We start from the raw sequence: 20,348 nt of genomic DNA on the forward strand, positions 1-20,348 counted from the left end.
TAAACAAATTTCTCTAATTCTAAGTATGATACCGTTTAATTTTAACCCCCTGGCACTTGACACCTAGGCAAATCCCCATTATTCTAAGATTCTAAAACTGAGGAGTGACACTAGTTTCCAACACGAATAAACCACTTACCATCTTTCAAAAGTTTCTGTAAGATTTTCACAAATATACTGTCTTTAGATACTTCAATTGGATCATCTTTACCATCTGAACTGGACCAGCTAGAAAACAAAATCACTGTGAGGAGAAAATGGAACTGTGGCCATAATCTGAAACAAATGACTTGTTTGCTATTGTGGATTTGTTTTGATGTCTGTAGGGGGTGAAGAATCTTGAGTTTTGTGATACTGTTGAAAACTATTTAAATAAAGGAGCTTTATTAAATGTTGGATATACCCAGAGTCTCTCTATTAGATAGGAGATGCTATACTCAGGTAGCTATTCGCCCAATATAACCAGCATGTATTTGATGTCAAAACCAAGTAGTGAGGTATCTTTCCTAAGAAAATTCTATATGTAACAACCTAGTAACGACCCTAAAGTATGACCCTTCAGAGCACAGGCGATAGTTAAAAAATGTTATATTCTGTTTCTCATAAAAGTAAAATGGCAACCAGTGTCTGGTGTAACCTAAAAAGTTTTCTTTATCTAGTTGAGATTATCTACTACTGAAATACAAATCCACAGAACCACTCCTTTGTAGTAATCAATGGCTATATCCCTCATGATACCGTAAAGTGTTTAATCAGGAAGCCAAGACAAGGTATTCCAGTCAAATGACATAATACATTTTTTATGATTGGGAAGGAGAATCCAACAGGCAGAGCTAGATGCTTTGGAGGATGACCTCCAAGACCAAATTTGACAACAATTTTAACTATCTGGGAGTGATTAGAGGAAGAAATGCTTTAGTAAAAATAGTTCCACTGCAATTTCTCAGAGCCACAGGAAAAAGGAAAACTGAGTAGAGAAGGCTTTTAGCACTCAAGTCATTCTCTCTTTAAAATTCTTTCAGTGGGAAAAATCCATCTCTACAGCTGATTATTCTGTCTCTCTTTGCCACTGAATCTTAATACCACCGTTCCAGTGGACAGAAATCCTCCTATGCAGGAAGATTACAGTGAAAAAGACGTCGCAATAACTTAGAAGAGGGTACTGATTCTCAAACTGTACTAACTTCTTATTCAAAAAAAAAAAAAAAAATTTGTAGCCTCAAGTCTTTCTTGGCAGAACTGGCCCAACTTCTGTGAAAATAAGGAACATACACATTTCTGTGCCAACTGACAGTGTAAAATTTAAAATCAAAAGTAGAGAATTATACCAGTGGTCCCAAGTCCTTAAGCTATTCCTTAATTATTGAATAAAAAAAAATTAGGATTGCTAATGAAACCATTAACATTTTTATAATATACATCACAATACAATTAGGTTACAAAACGATTTGATGTGTATGGTATCATAATCTTCCTAAAGAGTCCTTTTCCAAAACCATGTCTTATACTCACACTATGGGAACTTACTTATCTCTCTGAAGAGCTTTGCAAAGGATTTCCAGTTTTAGATTATTTATATTTATATCTTCCTCCTTCACAGCAAAACAAAAAAAATCCTCATTAAGTCCTGATTTTAAAAAATACATGCTTAAATTTGAGTTATATCAATTCCTAATTCCACATAAATATTATTATGCTTTAATTTATAATCTTAAAAAATTTCCCTTTCTTTGAGACGTTAATACTACTCAGAAGAGTAAAACTATTAAGAACTTTGTGTGAATTTGTTTCCGATTATTCTGAGACAATCTGATTTTATCAAGAAGCTTGAGAGAGTCAAGATTTTAAACAGAGTAACATAAAAGCCAACATATTATTGGCTTTATAATCTACCAAACTACTTTCAATTGCAGGGCCGACTACTCACCCTACAGAATTATCATTATAATCTTTTTTTTCAAAGAAGGCTGAGAAACAGCTTCTCCTAGGGTGAATACTATGAAGAATAAATTGACAAGCAGCATATCAGTTTGAGAAACTAACAACGACTCAATAAATGAAAGAGAAAAAATACTTCAGGACCTTGAAAAGCAACATTTTTTATTTGTGCAGGGAAAAGACACCTGGAAATGTGTGAGAATTATCAAGAGGTGAGATCTCTTGACAGCTTTTCTAAAGAGCTATATGTATTCCAAGAGTTACGGGTAGCTGAACCAGAAAGTCTTTTATTTTATTTTTTTGAGAGTCTTTTAAAATTAAGACATTTTCGAGATGTACTCAGTCCTACAGAAAACCATACACAAATTGTGATCCTTGCCTGAGATCATCAAGTGATTTTACTTACCTCATCAATATATTCAAGCAAGTCCAAAGCTTTCTTGAAATCATACTCATTAGCTCTTCTGTTTTCTTCACAGATATACAGCTATGGCAAGTTAAAATAAGGTAGAGAATTATTTTAACTCTTCATATAACCAAGACTGGAGAGATTTACAGAGAAGCCATCATGTCTATAGGTATCTTTATAGCAAAGAACAGCAACACGTTTGGAAATTATACTCCATCTACCTCACAGCAAACTGTCTTTTAAAACACACCGATGTTCATTCACAGTAACTAACTTGTATAACTTGGTATATATACTTCTAAAATGCCAGTAAATTTATATTCATAAGTTCAAGATAGTATACATTTCAGTACTCTTTCAAGCATACTCTGTAATAAACAGCTTCCCTTGCATTTTTAAAGCTGGCTATAATGCTTTTGAAATGTTGCCCTTTCAATAGTTTTAAAAATTGAGACCTATGAGAAAGCATGCAGTTGGTCTACAGTTTACTTAAGAGATACACCAATATGCTACCAATGGTTACCCCTGGTTGGGTAGATCACAGCTGACTATATATAATCATAAATGTCCCGTAATTTTATAATCAGAAAACTGCTTGCCTTATTAACAATATCAATTTGAATTTTTCCTATCTTCTTTTTCCAAAAATTATTTATAACATAACAAATTTCATTTTAAAATACTGCACATAATCCCTTAACAGCAAAGACAATACTCAAACCATTTCAGAAGAAAAGCTATCTACTTGTTGTCATTGTCTTACAACACTTGAAAACAGTATTTTATTTCACTGTTTCTGAATCTTTTCTCCCCACAACGTTAACATCCCTGAAATTAGAAGGTAGTATTAAAATTGATTCAGTATCAAGGTAAAGTTGGACAACTTTTTCCTTCTTACCAATACATAAAATAATGGTGACTCTTAGGGGCAACAGCCCCTTAGAGTTTTAAATTAAATGTGCTCTGTCAGGAGAGGCTGCTGTGAGCTCAATGATAGGAAATCTGTTACTAATAATGACTAAAATACTGAAGTTTTTGAATTGTCTGCTTTCTTAGTAACATAATTAGGGCAATTCAAGGTGATTCTATGACACCGCTTTTGCATTGGAAATGCTTTCTTGAAAGGAAAAGAGAGTAGCAGAATTAAGGCTATTAAGTGTGCACAGCAACAAAATTACCTTATCTGGGTTGCGGCCCCTAATCTAGCTATGTCCTCAGGAATGTGCTATGTTGCAGAGGGAAATGGTGATGATGGCACTTAGAGGCTATGCAAATCCAGGTCCTAAAACCATTTTTTTTGAAGAGCCTGAACTATATCTCATGGTACATATCTGTCCTGTACTAGAAAAGCACAATGGAAGTAATTTCTTCTGGTCGCCTGGATAAGCGTGTTGAGGAACAGGCAGAGAGCTATGGGGGGCAGAGGCTGACCCACTGCTTTCTGCTAACTGGCACCCTGCTCCTAAGCAGCTTCTGACACCTAACTCCAGGGGAAAGTGACCAGGAAAATAAGAAATGGAGAGATGACTACTCTGAGGGACTGTACTACGTGGTCCAGGAAACACTGAGGTGGTTTTGAGACTACAAAGTGGTGCAGGGATTTTAAAAGCACGTACGCCAATGAGCTGTGGTGCAGTCAGTACCGGCATCGCACTGAGACTCAGCTGCTTCTCGCCCAGCAGCTGTTCAGGCAGTGTCTCCTGGTGCAGCAGGAAGCGCTCCTGCTCAGCCATTTCTAGGAGGCAACACAGGGGGAGGGGGGAACATTCACTTTTGCTCTGTCATAAACAAACCTGAATTTAAAAAGAAATGGAACAGCTCTAAAGGTAATCCCTTCACTAATTAAGTGATCCTAGAATGTTATTAATTCTGCTTATTCTTGATTCCTAGTCATGTTACAAATATTCAGGGTTTGATCCAAGTCATGTGGATTATCACAGCAACCAGAAATATTAGGAGGGGAGAGAAGAGTTAAGAAAACAAACCTACTGATTGAAGCAACTGCAGAGCAGATGGATTTCAGAAGCACAAGTCCCCCAAATCTGAGGTCTCTCAGGCCATTTTAAGGCTACTCTGTAAAGTACTACTTTTCACTTTACCAGAGTTTCTAGTATAATTTCATTCACTAAGGGAAATGATCTACTTAAAAGCCACCATGAGTACATGCCAGGAAAAACACAAGCCAGAGGACTGTGCACCAGACCTACTACCCAGCAATGGTTATTTATCACCATATGATAGGGTGACAGGGGCTTTTGATTTACATAAACTATCATAACCTGGCTTCACCCATGAGAATGAGCTGGGCTGCAGGAAAAAAGGACGGAGAACTGTTTGCTAACAGCAGTTACAGCAAAATGGAGTGACTAAATCACAGATATGCTCATCCAAATACTGGCATCATTCCACATGATCCCAAGCTTGTAAAAATTAAACAAAACTGTTTTGTGCAATTTCCATACCTAAGAAAACAGACTGGGAGGATTAAAAAAGTAACAGTAATTATCTCTAGGGCAGTGGGATTATAGACAATTAATTTTGTTGTTGTTGTTTTTTCTATACTAATTTCCATAATTAAACTTGTATAACCAATAGAAAGTTATCTCTTAAAAATCTACTCCCTTCAATTAGATACACTGTGATAATAGTCTGTAGGAAATTACTGAGACCTGAAAATATTCTCATTGTGCTAAGAAAGCAAAAGCTAAGAAGAAGTTATCAAAATGCAAAGTGATGACCAGAAGTTGGGGGGGAACCAGAAATAATAAAGCCTTGTGTTAAGATATTCTGATTAACATGATCTAACTCTGGTGGCCAGGTTAAAATACAGCTCCCCTTTCAGACTACCAGCCAGCCTTGCAGAACATATACACACTTCTCTAGAACAAAAGGCACTATTAGCATTTAAAAATAAAAGAATGAGGAAGAATCTCCTAAACCACCACCTACAGCAGACCACCACTACAGAATTACCACCACCTACAGCAAACCCACTGAGTAACATCAAGTTTCTTTGCAGTTTGTTCTTAGCATATGAGTCACTAGGGGTGTAATCAGAGTACTCTGTTCAAATCATTTGAATTTACTCTTTAGGAATTCTTATTTAAGGCACAAATTACTTTTCCATAAAAAGAGAATCCTAATTATGTAACTGAGTAATTGTCTAAGGACACTGAATAGAAAGCACTCCTCTCAAAGGAGATGGCTCCTGTTTCTAAAGGACCCCATTAAATGATAACAAGAGCACATTCTAAGAATACACTGACAGTATGACTGATTTGTATGTTTTCTTGTTCAAATACTGTATTTTACCTTCAATTTTTCCTTGCAGTGTATCTTCTGAAAAGTCTGAAGCTAATGCAGCCAATTTACTCAAGCCAAGAAGGGTTTTTTTCTTTGCAAAGTAACGAGTTTCCATATTTGCCAAACCCAGAAGTGTTGCATGAGCCTACAATAAACAAAATATGAAAACTATGATAAAATCTTGGATAATAATTCAAGTTGCAATAAAGATTAAGTAAAACCCAAACTTGGTTTCCCCCCCCAAGCTGTATCAATGAAAGAACAAGTCACTGTTAGCAAGCCTAAAAACAGATCAGTACCATACTTTGAGAGTAATTACACATAAAATATCAGCCACCCACACTAATTACTGGGAAAAGAGCCATGTATAAAACATTTGCTCTCAGAAGCAAGAAGAACTACAATTCTGCAGCTCGCAGAATGAAAACCACATTCACAGAAAGACAGACAAAATACAAAATGAAAAGACAGAGGACTATGTACCAGATGAAGCAACAAGATAAACCCCCAGAAAAACAACTAAATGAAGTGGAGATAGGCAACCTTCCAGAAAAAGAATTCAGAATAATGATAGTGAAGATGATCCAGGACCTTGGAAAAAGAATGGAGGCAAAGATCGAGAAGATGCAAGAAATGTTTAACAAAGACCTAGAAGAGTTAAAGAACAAACAAACAGAGAAGAACAATACAATAACTGAAATGAAAACTACACTAGAAGGAATAATACAGAGTAACTGAGATAGAAGAATGGATAAGTGACCTGGAAGACAGAACGGTGGGAATCATTGCCATGGAACAGAATAAAGAAAAAAGAATGAAAAGAAATGAAGACAGCCTAACAGACCTCTGGGACAACACTAAACACACCAACATTCACATTATAGGGGCCCCAGAAGAAGAGAGAGAGAAAGGACCAGAGAAAATATTTGAAGAGATTATAGTCAAAAACTTCCCTAACAGGGGAAAAGAAATAGCCACCCAAATCCAAGAAGTGCAGAGGGTCCCAGGCAGGATAAATCCAAGGAGAAACACACCAAGACACAGTAATCAAACTGACAAAAACTAAAGACAAAGAAAAATTATTAAAAGCAACAATGGAAAAATGACAAATAACATATAAGGGAACTCCCATAAGGCTAACAGCTGACTGCTCAGCAGAAACTCTGCAAGCCAGAAGGGAGTGGTATGATATATTTAAAGTGATGAAAGGGAAGAATCTACAACCAAGAATATTCTACCCAGCAAGGACCTCATTCAGATTCGATGGAGAAGTCACAAGCTTTACGGACAAGCAAAAGGTAAGAGATTTCAGCACCACCAGACCAGCACTACAACAAATGCTAAAGGAACTTCTCTAAGCAGAAAACACAAGAGAAGAAAAGGACCTACAAAAACAAACCCAAAACAATTCAGAAAGTGGTAATAGGAACATACATATTGATAATTACCCTAATTACCCTAAACGTGAATGGACTAAATGCTCCAACGAAAAGACACAGGCTCACTGAATGGATACAAAAACAAGACCCATATATATGCTGTCTACAAAAGACCCACTTCAGACCTAGGGACACATACAGACTGAAAGTGAGGGGATGGAAAAAGATATTCCATGCAAATGGAAATCAAAAGAAAGCTGGAGTAACTATATTCATATCAGATAAAATAGACTTTAAAATAAAGAATGTTACAAGAGACAAGGAAGGACACTACATAATGATTAAGGGATCAATCCAAGAAGGTGTAACAATTATAAATATATATGCACCCAACATAGGAGCACCTCAATACATAAGGCAACTGCTAACAGCTATAAAAGAGGAAATCGACAGTAACACAATAATAGTGGGGGACGTTAACACCTCACTTACACCAATGGACAGATCATCCAAAATGAAAATAAATAAGGAAACAGAAGCTTTAAAAGACACAATAGGTCAGATAGATTTAATTGATATTTACAGGATATTCCATCCAAACACAGCAGATTACACTTTCTTTTCAAGTGCACACGGAACATTCTCCAAGACAGATCACATCCTGGGTCACATATCAAGCATTGGTAAATTTAAGGAAATTGAAATCATATCAAACATCTTTCCCAACCACAATGCTATGAGATTAGAAATCGATTACAGGGGAAAAAACGTAAAACACACAAACACATGGAGGCTAAACAATACATTACTAAATAACCAAGAGATTACTGAAGAAATCAAAGAGGAAATCGAGAAATACCTAGAGACAAATGACAATGAAAACACGATGACCCAAAACCTATGGGACGCAGCGAAAACAGTTCTAAGAGGGAAGTTTATAGCAATACAATCCTACCTCAAGAAACAAGAAAAATCTCAAATGAACAATCTAACCTTACACCTAAAGGAACTAGAGAAAGAAGAAAAAAAAAAGTAAGTAGAAAGAAAGAAATCATAAAGATCAGAGCAGAAATAAATGAAATAGAAACAAAGAAAACAATAGCAAAGATTAATAAAACTAAAAGCTGGTTCTTTGAGAAGATAAACAAAATTGATAAACCACTAGCCAGACTCATCAAGAAAAAGAGGGAGAGGACTCAAATCAATAAAATTAGAAATGAAAAAGGAGAAGTTACAACAGACACTGCAGAAATATAAAGCATCCTAAGAGACTACTACAAGCAATGCTATGCCAATAAAAATGACAACCTGGAAGAAATGGACAAATGTTTAGAAAGGTATAAGCTTCCATTCTATTTCTTCCAGGAAGAAATAGAAAATAGGAACAGACCAATCACAAGTAATGAAATTGAAAGTATGATTAAAAATCTTCCAACAAACAAAAGTCCAGGACCAGATGGCTTCACAGGTGAATTCTATCAAACATTTAGAGATGAGCTAACGCCCATTCTTCTCAAACTCTTCCCAAAAATTGCAGAGGAAGGAACACTCCCAAATTCATTCTGTAAGGCCACCATCACCCTGATACCAAAACCAGACAAAGATACTACAAAACAAGAAAATTACAGACCAATATCACTGATGAATATAGATGCAAAAATCCTCAACAAAATACTAGCAAACAGAATCCAACAACACATTAAAAGGATCATACCCCATGACCAAGTGGCATTTATCCCAGGGATTCAAGGATTCTTCAATATATGCAAATCAATCAGTGTGATACACCATATTAACAAATTGAAGAATAGGGATCATCTCAGTAGATGCAGAAAAAGCTTTTGACAAAATTCAACACCCATTTATGATAAAAACTCTCTGGAAAGTGGGCATAGAGGGAATCTACCTCAACATAATAAAGGCCATATATGACAAACCCACAGCAAACATCATTCTCAATGTGAAAAACTGAAAGCATTTCCTCTAAGATTCAGGAACAAGACAAGGATGTCCACTCTCGCCACTACTATTCAACATAGTTTTGAAAGTCCTAGCCATGGCAGTCAGAGAAAAAATGAAATAAAAGGAATACAAATTGGAAGAGAAGAAGTAAAACTGTCACTGTCTGCAGATGTCATGATACTATAAATAGAAAATCCTAAAGATGCCACCAGAAAACTACTAGAGCTCATCAATGAATTTGGTAAAGTTGCAGGATATGAAATTAACACACAGAAATCTCCTGCATTCCTATACGCTAAGTGTGAAAGATCAGAAAGAGAAATTAAGGAAACAATCCCACTGCAGCAAAAAGAATAAAACACCTAGGAATAAACCTACCTAGGGGGTAAAAGATCTATACTCAGAAAACTATAAGACACTGATGAAAGAAATCAAAGATGACACAAACAGATGGAGAGATATACATGTTCTTGGATTGGAAGAATCAATATTGTGAAAATGACTATACTACCCAAAGCAATCTACAGATCCAGTGCAACCCCTATCAAATTACTAATGGCATTTTTGACAGAACTAGAATTAAAAATCTTAAAATTTGTACGGAGACACAGAAGAGCCCGAATAGCTAAAACATTCTTGAGGAAAAAAAACAGAGCTGGAGGAATCAGACTCCCTGACTTCAGACTATACTACAAAGCTACAGTAATCAAGACCATATGGTACTGGCACAAAAACAGGAATATAGATCAATGGAACAGGATAGAAAGCCCAGAGATAAACCCATGCTCCTGTGGTCAACTAAACTATGATAAAGGAGGCAAGGATATACAATGGAGAAAAGACAGTCTCTTCAGTAAGTGGTGCTGGGAAAACTGGATAGCTACATGCAAAGGAATGAAATTAGAACACTCCCTAACACCATACACAAAAATAAACTCAAAATGGATTGAAGCGCTTCCCTGGTGGCGCAGTGGTTGAGAGTCCGCCTGCCGATGCAGGAGACACGGGTTCGTGCCCCAGTCTGGTAGGATCCCACATGCCGCAGAGCGGCTAGGCCCGTGAGCCATGGCCGCTAAGCCTGTGTGTCCGGAGCCTGTGCTCCGCAACGGGAGAGTCCACAACAGTGAGAGGCCCATGCACCGCAAAAAAAAAAAAAAAAAAAAAAAAAAAAGAAAAAAAAAAGAGGATTGAAGACCTAAATGTAAGACCAGACACTATAAAAATCTTAGAGGAAAACATAGGAAGAACACTTTTTGACATAAATCACAACAAGATCTTTTTTGACCCACCTCCTAGAGTCATGGAAATAAAAACAAAAATAAACAAATGGGACCTAGTGAAACTTAAAAGCTTTTGCATAACAAAGGAAACTATAAACAAGACGAAAAGACAAGTGTCAGAATGGGAGAAAATATTTGCAAATGAATCAACGGACAAAGATTAACCTCCAAAATATACAAACAGCTCATGCAGTTCAATATCAAAAAAACAACCTAACAAAAAAATGGGCAGAAGACCTAAATAGACATTTCTCCGAAGGAGACATACAGATGCCCAAGAAGCACATAAAAAGATGCTCAACATCGTTAACTAGAGAAATGCAAATCAAGACTACAATGAGGTATCACCTCACACCGGTTAGAATGGGCATCATCAGAAAATCTAAACAATAAATGCTGGAGAGGGTGTGGAGAAAAGGCAACCCTCTTGCACTGTTGGTGGGAATGTAAACTGATATAGCCACTATGGAGAACAGTATGGAGGTTCCTTAAAAAACTAAAAATAGAACTACTATATGACCCAGCAATCCCACTACTGCAATCCCACTACTGGGCATATACCCAGAGAAAACCATAATTCAAAAAGACACATGCACCCCATTGTTCATTGCAGCACTAATTACAATAGCCAGGTCATGGAAGCAACCTAAATGTCCATCAACAGACGAATGGAAAAAAAAAGATATGGTACATATATACAATGGAATATTACTCAGCCATAAAAAGGAATGAAATTAGGTCTTTTGTAGAGACGTGGATGGACCTAGATATGGTCGTACAGAGTGAAGTCAGAAAGAGAAAAACAAATATCATATATTAATGCATATATGTGGAATCTAGAAAAATGGTACAGATGAACCGGTGTGCAAGGCAGAGACAGAGACACAGATGTAGAGAAGAAACGTATGGACATCAAGGGGGGAAAGCGGGGGGTAGGCAGTGGGGGGTGGGATGAACTGGGAGATTAGGATTGACGTATATACACTAACATGTATAAAATAGATAACTAGTAAGAAACTGCTGTATAGCACAGGGAACTCCACTTTGCTGTAAAGTAGAAACTAACACAACGTTGTAAAACAACTATACCCCAATTAAAGGAAAAAAAGGGCTGTAACAGGAGCCTAGCCAAAAAACCCCCCAAAAAACCCAACATTTGCTCTCACGTCAATACCCTATCAAGGACAAACTTTAATTCACGTACTCTTTTTACTGATAATTTGAACATTTTTATTACAAGAAAATACTCATTACAAAAAAAGGCCAATAACTGCTAATTATGTGTTAAAGTTTTTGTGCTTTATTTTACTGTAATAACAGTCAAATCACAATAGTCTTCAATTTTTTTTTTACTGAGATATAACAAGTAATGGCAATACCATCATAAATGAAAAATACTTTTATCAAATTATGTGAGAGAATAGGAGATATACATTTTTTAAAAATCCATAAGTAGTACTAACTACAAAAAACTAAACTAGTTAAAACTAAACAAAAAATTGCCTAAACCTGCTCCATATAACTGAATCCTTCTTACCTTTTCTAATTCTTGGCTGTTAATTTCATGTAACCAGCTGAGATGTTCATGAGCTTGCAAAAAATTGGCCAACTGTCCATGCTGAGAAATAGGCTGAGATAATAATTTGCCTCGCTTTCCTTTCTCCAGATACCAACGGAAGAGAAAGTCTGAAAAATTCTATAAAGAACAAAGACAAGAATTCAATAATATATAGTAATACAGTTTTTAAAAATACATTTCTGGGGCTTCCCTGGTGGCACAGTGGTTGAGAGTCTGCCTGCCGATGCAGGGGACGCGGGTTCATGCCCCGGTCCGGGAAGATCCCACATGCCGCGGAGCGGCTGGGCCCGTGAGCCATGGTCGCTGAGCCTGCGCGTCCGGAGCCTGTGCTCCACAATGGGAGAGGCCACAACAGTGAGAGGCCCGCGTAGCGCCAAAAAACAAACAAACGAACATTTCTGATAATAAAGTATTAAATTTCTCCCAAAGGTCTTAGACTCCAGAATAGAAATCCAGTTTTAAACACTCATTTCCTGCATTGTAGGGTCCTCAAATCACCTCATTTAACAAATGAAGCCATTCAGATCCAGAAAGGGGATCTTGCTCAGGGTCACACAGATGTGCGCTGTCCAATAATATGGCAGTCACCGGTCACATGTAGCTGCTTAAACTTAATCTAAAATGTAAAATTCAGTCCCTCAGAGACACCAGTCACATTTCAAGTACTTGAAGGCCATCTGTGGTCAGAGACTCCATTTGGGACAGCACATATGGGCAAGATCTCCATTACCACAGAAAGTTCCACTGGACGGTACTGAGACGCTACCCTTCCAGAATGAAAGATTCTCAGGGGCAGAACTGGGTGCCACGTGTCCATGGGGGCTGGCACAATAAATCAGAATCTAGAGAGGCACATCCAGTTTCCCCACAGGACGTTTGCTGGATGCTGGGGTGGTGTGAGAGGCTGAGCTGGAAAGGAAGACAAAAGTGTCCTGCAGTCTCACAGTACTTAAGAGATATTTCCACTAAAGGGGGAATTCTGCAAGGAACACACCAGCCCCATAAGACATGTGAAACCAGAAATGAGTGAATTTAACAGAAGCTGCAGTCAAGCCCTGACCCACCTCTATTCTTGATGTATTGAGTGATCTGCCTCTCATCTTACCTGTCTCCCAGGGGAAAGAACAGCATTGATTTCCATCTTTACGGTTCTTTTATACACAATGTCCAAAATACAAGTTAAAAAATTGTAAGGGACTTCCCTGGTGGTCCAGTGGGTAAGACTCCATGCTCCCAATGCAGGGGGCCTGGGTTCAATCCCTGGTCGGGGAACCAGATCCCACATGCATACCACAACTAAGAGTCCGCATGCTGCAACTAAAAAAAAAAAGATCCTGCATACCGCAATGAAGATCCCATGTGCCTCAACTAAGACCCGGCACAGCCAAAATAAAAATAAATAAATATATTTTTTTAAAATTGTAAGACATAAGAAGCAGAAAAATATGAATATGCAGGCAGCAGAAGCAGACCTAAGAATGATCATTTTGGAATCAGCACAAAAGGACTTAAAATAACTAGTAAACAGATTAAAGAAAATAAAAGGAACAAAGCACAAAAGGATGGAAAATATCAACGGAGAATAAGAATCCTTAAAAGGCATAAAAATTATGATGGGCACAAAGTACTTACTTCAGCACTACTGTGAAATACAAGATAAGCCATGTCCAGCAATCAGGTACCGATCAAATAAGTTACATCCAGTCCATGAAATACCATAACAACATTAAAAATGTGGTTGTGTAATATTTAATGATATGGACAAATGTCTGTTATGTATTAAGTGAAATAAGCAGTTAACAAAACATGTTTGGTAGAGTAAAAAGACTAGAAGAATAAAACCAAATGTTAAAAAGGGTTCTCTCTGGGTGGTAGAATTATGAACGATTTTTTAATCTTCCTTTTCGTCTATAGTGGTTTCCTGAATTTTATACAATGTTACCTTTATAGTAAGAAAAAAAATCAGTTTTTACATAAAGATCAACTGACTGAATAGACTGGCTTTAAGGAACAACTTAAATGTACCTGAATAGTGTCACAATGTGAACTTTAAAAAAAAATAGTAAGCGTAAAAAAACAAAAACAAAAACAGGAAGCATATCAAAGAAGGAAAACAAGAATCTTAGGTGTATGGAAATCTGAGCTCTCTAAAAGTAGCATCCCATGCTCCCAAGATCTTCTACTTTAGAACTCTAGCAATATCCGTATCCCTAAGTACTTTTAATTATAACTGAAAATATAAGAACAGAAATAAAAGTCTTAACATATTTTTCAGAGGTCAAAGAATCTGTCAGTAATATTTATATATAAAGAATTGTCTACCTATTTACAAAGAAACATAATGTACAAATTAGTATCTGGTAATCTGCAAAAAGACTGTATCATCTTCCAGAAACCCCAAGTAAGATTTGAAATGGTAAAGTCTTCTTACAGGGTCCACTGCCTACACCCCCAGGGTTCATTACCTGGTCAGCAAACTGTGTCATGTAGCGCTGCAGTCTGGTCTGGTTGTCAGTCTGCTCACACATTTGTACTAAGATATCAAAGTCACAGTATTTTTCTGCTAATGAAGCAGCCCATGGGTACTGGCCTAGTGTGACTATGGAAATGAGAACAGATGGAAAAAATCCTGTTAGCGAAAACTTAATATGTAATAAAAAAAAATATTCCTTGAAATTTTACCTTTATTCATATTACATACTAAAGTTAATTAATAGAAACCTTTCCAGTCACTGGCATTTAGTTTCATAATCCATATAAACTCATTAAAGATGTAAATTCAGTCCCTTGCTTCATCACTGCCCACCTAAGATGCTATTCCCTTCCTTCATGTAGCAAGACGAGCTACTTCTCTGAATCCTGGCTGTGACCGTCTCGTGTCCTCCTCTGAAGAGCCGTACCACCTCTCCACACCGTGGAACGACCCTTGTCTGCTCTACTCTGCAGTCTAGCTGTTCCTGTGAAGGTCTGAGATGGTAAGCATTCTCCATATGCTGTTAATTTATTCATTTAAAAATCATCTTTAACACCATCTAGGACACTTGTTACCTGGTAAGTAATGACAACGAGGCTGAATAAACGAACACAGAAAGCTGTACACAGGAAAGCTCTGCTTTAAGCTCTGAGCTACAGCTGGGTTAACGACATTACACTGCATAACACATTGCATGAATGATTTGGCTCCTACATCTGTTCTGCAGACTCAAGACCCACAGCCCTCACTAAATATCAGGCACTTACGAAGCGGAGATAAGAGATCTGATCTTTTCTGAAGGTATTCCATTTCCAGATTGTTATATCTTTCTTGATCACTGGATCTGTCCACAGACTTGAGCTGAGAAACATAACCATCCAGGAAGCAATCAATCAGTGCTACCAGCTGCTCTGTCAGAATGTTTCGGAGGTTGCTATCCGCCTGAGGATAAACCATTTTCAGGACAATCCCATGCTGGCGCACTATTGCTGTTCGGATGCCGGCAGGACCACTCGTTGCTGTAAAATCACACAAAATAATATGACAAGTAAGGATTCTATAATGGCTACGGGAAAGACCAACTGCCTAAAAATTATATCCCGTCAGCCTTGATGGATGGAAAAAGAAATCGAATAGGAGGTCAGCTGATACTTTTCTATGTCCTGCTCAAACCCATCTTCTCTATGAGGATGGCCTCAGCAGAGCCAGGTAAACATGATTCTTCTTCCTTCTAAATTCCTTTAATGCTACTCCACTTATTTCCTTGTGTTAAATCAACAAAAAATACAGTCAGTACATCCAGGGCCTGCTGCTATGAATAACTATACGTACTAAAACCTAGTAGATGTGTGAGTACCAGTTTAAAAAAATGAGTTACAGAGAGATCTACAAATTATTCCAAGGCAATAAAGTGATTTTCATAAGAACTACTCATCTTGGAGATGGCACTTATGTTATTTTTCATTTCACTCACAAACTTGCACTAGGAGAACAATATGGCTTCTGAAAATAACAGACCATTAGAAATATATTTTGATCAACTGCTAATGAATCAGTATACTTGGGCTCAGTGCTTGCAATCTCACCTGTCCACGGAATATACTCAGGTTCTTTTTCTACTGGCTCTTCTCTTCTATACAAGGAGTTTCTATTTTGTCGATAATGACTAGCAGCTTGCAGCATGTCCTGGAAAATGAAATGTGTTATCACATGCAGGAAGCAAGGGATCCCAGGATCTCTAAGATAATCTGAAACATCAAGTCTATTACTACAAAAAATTACTGGGCACAGACCTGTTAGACTACTTTTTGATTCTTTCTGCATTTGAAATTTGTTTTACTCTAGAGTTTAACTTCAGTTTTAGAAAACTATGGTAACCGAACTAGGAAGACCATTACTATAAAGTCCATGAGCTAAAATTAAATGAAACATTTTAATCAATAATATAAGTAGTGTGCTTTTGTGTAATTTAAAAGAGACAGTTACAGTAACATTAATACCTTTGCAATGAACTACATGTCTTCCCCAAACAAAAGGTTTATTCTACTAAATAGAAACTTTTAACATGCACAAGGCAAACACTCAGATGTGTATTAACTGACCGATAAAATGACTGAGGTTTTCCTAACGTTTTGGAATGGCTAAACCATTATGGATCACTGGTGATGCAAAGTAGGAACATGGAGACCACTTCCTCCTCCATCCACAGCCTGCGCTTTGAGTTGCTGGTATCTTCAGCGTGCGTGCGTACCTTGAGAATACTGTTCACACTGATCGCCGCCTCCGCCCATTCAACTGGCTCCAAGGCCGTGTCCTTCAAGACTTGCTCCTCGTGCTCCAGTAAGCACTCCCAGACGCTATCTACCTGGGACACCTGAGGAAGGACAGAGACGGTACCTACTAGGAACAGAGACCATGCTGATGGGCCACGCTTACAGCTGCCTGGAATCGACTCAGCAGGCTTTCCTCACTAAGTCACACCCTCTGCTCAGTAGTCAAAGGGATAGTCAGTGATGAAAACAAATTTAAAAGCCAAGAAAAGTTAGAATCTCCTAACTTTTAAAAGGTGGAGAGCCCAAATAACTGAGTCTGATAAATAAGCAAATTCTGGATTGGTAGCCGGTAGGTTTGTTATTTAAATATCAAGTAACTGAAATATTTGTTTATTATAGCTATGAGGGCTCAATGTCACCTTTAAATAGTACTAGGCTACAAATGATGTCACATAACAATGCGAGACCCCAAAGTAATGAATTAAACGAATGAACTAATGGATTAAAATAGTTATCCAACCAATGAACTTGCTAATTTCTTTCTTTGAAGAATTTCTTTTCTTTAGACATAATAGAAATGTTTGTAGAACAGCAGTAGCTACATAGAAACTAACTAAATACATAACTTGTAACTGTTCTATTTTTTGTCATTAATTAACACATGAAGGTAACTGTGCAAAAATGTTAAGCACTGAAACACTTATTTCCAGTTTCAGCCCCCAGTTAAGCTTTTCCCCCTTAATTTATCAAGTGGATATTTACTTGGCATTTAGAGTTTGCATAGCATTGGGCGCTCAGAGATAAGAAGAAATGGAAATTAGATTTGCTGCCCTCAAGGAACTTACAAACTAGCTGAAGGAACAATTCATAAACATATGCACAATGGAGCCCGAACAAAATCACTCTTCTTCCTTTAGTATCTCTGATGTCAGTCAAAGGCATCCTAACAGCCCTAGCAGGAAACCTCTGGCACGTTGAATTTGTAAGAATTTTTTACACTGTTAATGTGAAAAAGATAATGAAAGCATATGTGATATAAAAGGCACGAAATTATATAAAAGCAAGTAAAATCCCAAGACACTTGATAGACAGCCTTACCACGTGAGTTACATGTTCAGTGGTTTCAAACATTGCCCATAAGCTGTACCAACACTGTTGAGGGCCTGTTCTGAAGCAGTTAACTCGCTTCATAGAGCCCCAGGAGGTGCGGGGGCTCCTTCCAGACTGGCTACGGGTGGAGGGTCAACCCTCAAGCAGAGTCTGTATTATTTTACCTTCTATCCAGGGCTGTGAGATCACATCTCCCCTACACAGTCCACCAATCAGAGCCTGACTTGGGTTATCCAGCTCTTCTCTTAAAATGCATACCTGTTTGTAATGTAATTTACCACTCCCAAGTGGATGGACAGGTAAAAAGAAAAAAAAAAAATTGATACATATTTTTTCACTAAACACATGCACACCTCTTCAGCTCTCTCTTTTTATTATGGTTATGCCACGTGGGAGGACCTTTAGAACTTCACCCAAGGGAAGCTTAAGACCAGTAAATGTAAACAGAAATTAAGATAAATGGTGATGCAAACAGTCTTAAACATTACTATCTTCCATATGGAGCATTCTTTTGAGGAACCAATCACATTTTTAGTTTTTTCTTTTTTCTATCATATTCCTACGGTGCTACTCATGAATTATGTATTCACCCAGTTGATAATTTCCAGACCCCTTTTTTTCCCCAGTTAATTGGAAAAATGTACTTATACATAATTAACTAGTATGCTTTGCACTTTGATCCAAAAGCAGAAAAAGCAACCAGGCTCTTGCTCAACTCAATTTGTCATTAATAATTAAATAAGAAAAACAAAAACTTTATCATGTAAAATTATGTATGAATAAAGACAAAAAAGGACACAAAAATGACAACAGTTTGGTTAGATCATGAAATTTGAGGTGAACTTTCTTTTTTTTCATTCAGATTTCAGGTATACTTGATTAAAAAACAAAGTAAAACAGAAAAGTGCTTTGCCTTACATTCTCTAGAAAAAAAAGCCCAAATGTATAAAAATGAGGCCTTCTTCAAACTAAATACATTTATGGAGTCAACAGAACTGAACATAGTTCAGGGTCTTATTTTTGGTTGCAGTACATCAAATATTCAGAGTAGAAGAGACCCGTGGCACAGGCTGTTAGATGCTAGATGACAGCCAGACTGCACGAGGAAGGAGATAAAATTAGAGGCACCAAACGGAAAAACTTCCCAAATGCAAAAAACAATTCCAAATTCCACAGAGCTGGGGGAAGAGCTAGCACTGTTTCTAAACTCAGATAACGCCACAAAGGGAGAAGGAACAGCCCTAGTGAAGGACTACAAACTCCTGAAGCAACTGACTAACACACCCAAAACAGGCTGCTGAACGGTGGCTCAGAGCCAGGGTCTGTGGTCTCAGCTGAGTCAACCGGCCCCTGGGTCTTGGCGTCAACACCTGTAAAGGCAGATGGGAAAGTCAGCCCTGCCTTTCATGAGGTTGTGAGGTGTCACTCAGGTACCAGAGCTGTGTGCTCTGACCAGTGCCCAGCTGCCACCAGCTGGCCAGCACCTTCATCTTTTCTCCCTCCCAAGTTTACAGCAGGTTTTTCTTTTCCTCTGAAAATAAATCTGACTTTAAAAGTGAGGTGTAGAGCAGGATCCCAGCAGGCAGCTGAGGAGAGTTTAGTGAAGGGACTGTTTACAAAGATGTGGGCGGGAGTCAGGGGACCAAGGCGGGATGGTGCAGCCCCGGGCTAGCAAGATGGGGAGCCACGATTAGGTCCAGGCCTGAAGGGGAACTGGGACAGAGCAGTCGCTGGAGGGGCCGAGAGGGCGGCCTGAGAGGAGCCTGGTCTGACAGCAGGCACAGCAAACAGGTAGAAGCAGCAAGGAAGGAAGCTGGGGACGACAGCTCCAAGCTCTGACCTGATGGTGCTGCACCTTCATCAAAACAACAGAAGCGGGGTTAACCTCTCGGTTGTCGGATCAAGTGTCAGGGTATCGCAGTGCTTGGGTTCAAGTAACCCTTATTTTACTTAATAATGACCCCAAAACGCAAGAGTAGTGATGCTGGCAATTAAGTTATGCGAAAGGGAGGCTGTAAAGTGCTTCCTTTAAGTGAAAAGGTGAAAGTCCTCAACTTAATGAGGAAAGGGAAAATACCGTATGCTGAGATAGTTAAGACCTGTGGTGAGACGGAATCTTTGTGAAATTGTGAAGAAGGAAAAAGAAACTCGTGCTGGTTTTGCTGCCGCACCTCAAACTGCAAAAGTTATCGCCACAGTTCATGCCGAGTGGATGAAAGGCTCTTGCTGCTCCAGCCAGGAGTCAGGACTCTGCCTCTGAGGTGGGAGAGCCAACTTCAGAACACTCGTCAAGAAGAGACCTCCCAGCCCCACATAATATCAAACGGCGAAAATCTCCCAGAGATCTCCATCTCAACACCAGCACCCAGCTTCACTCAACGACCAGCAAGCTACAGTGCTGGACAACCTATGCCAACCATATAGCAAAACAGGAACACAACCCCACCCACTAGCAGAGAGGCTGCCTAAAATCATAATAAGTCCACAGACACCCCAAAACACACCACCAGACGTGGACCTGCCCACTAGAGAGACAAGATCTAGCCTCATACACCACAACACAGGCACTAGTCCCCTCCACCAGGAAGCCTACACAACCCACTGAACCAACCTTAGCCACCGGAGACAGACATCAAAAACAA

General features: G+C 38.3%; 1 protein-coding gene across 1 annotated transcript in view; it reads right to left on the minus strand.

Annotated features, from left to right (window-relative positions):
• Positions 1-20,348, minus strand: part of NUP133 (nucleoporin 133) — a 62,896-nt gene that overhangs the window by 5,142 nt on the left and 37,406 nt on the right. The window contains exons 16-25 of the mRNA XM_007446711.1: positions 16,575-16,697; positions 15,910-16,009; positions 15,091-15,342; positions 14,316-14,449; positions 11,809-11,967; positions 5,660-5,795; positions 3,964-4,082; positions 2,345-2,425; positions 1,528-1,592; positions 140-228 (exon numbers count right to left, since the gene is read on the minus strand). Of these exons, the coding sequence (XP_007446773.1) occupies positions 140-228; positions 1,528-1,592; positions 2,345-2,425; positions 3,964-4,082; positions 5,660-5,795; positions 11,809-11,967; positions 14,316-14,449; positions 15,091-15,342; positions 15,910-16,009; positions 16,575-16,697 (1,258 nt within the window). The remainder of the gene's footprint in view (positions 1-139; positions 229-1,527; positions 1,593-2,344; positions 2,426-3,963; positions 4,083-5,659; positions 5,796-11,808; positions 11,968-14,315; positions 14,450-15,090; positions 15,343-15,909; positions 16,010-16,574; positions 16,698-20,348) is intronic.

This window comes from Lipotes vexillifer, unplaced genomic scaffold (genome assembly GCF_000442215.2).
Source record: "Lipotes vexillifer unplaced genomic scaffold, Lipotes_vexillifer_v1.1 scaffold242, whole genome shotgun sequence".
Classification (NCBI taxonomy): Eukaryota; Metazoa; Chordata; class Mammalia; order Artiodactyla; family Lipotidae; genus Lipotes; species Lipotes vexillifer.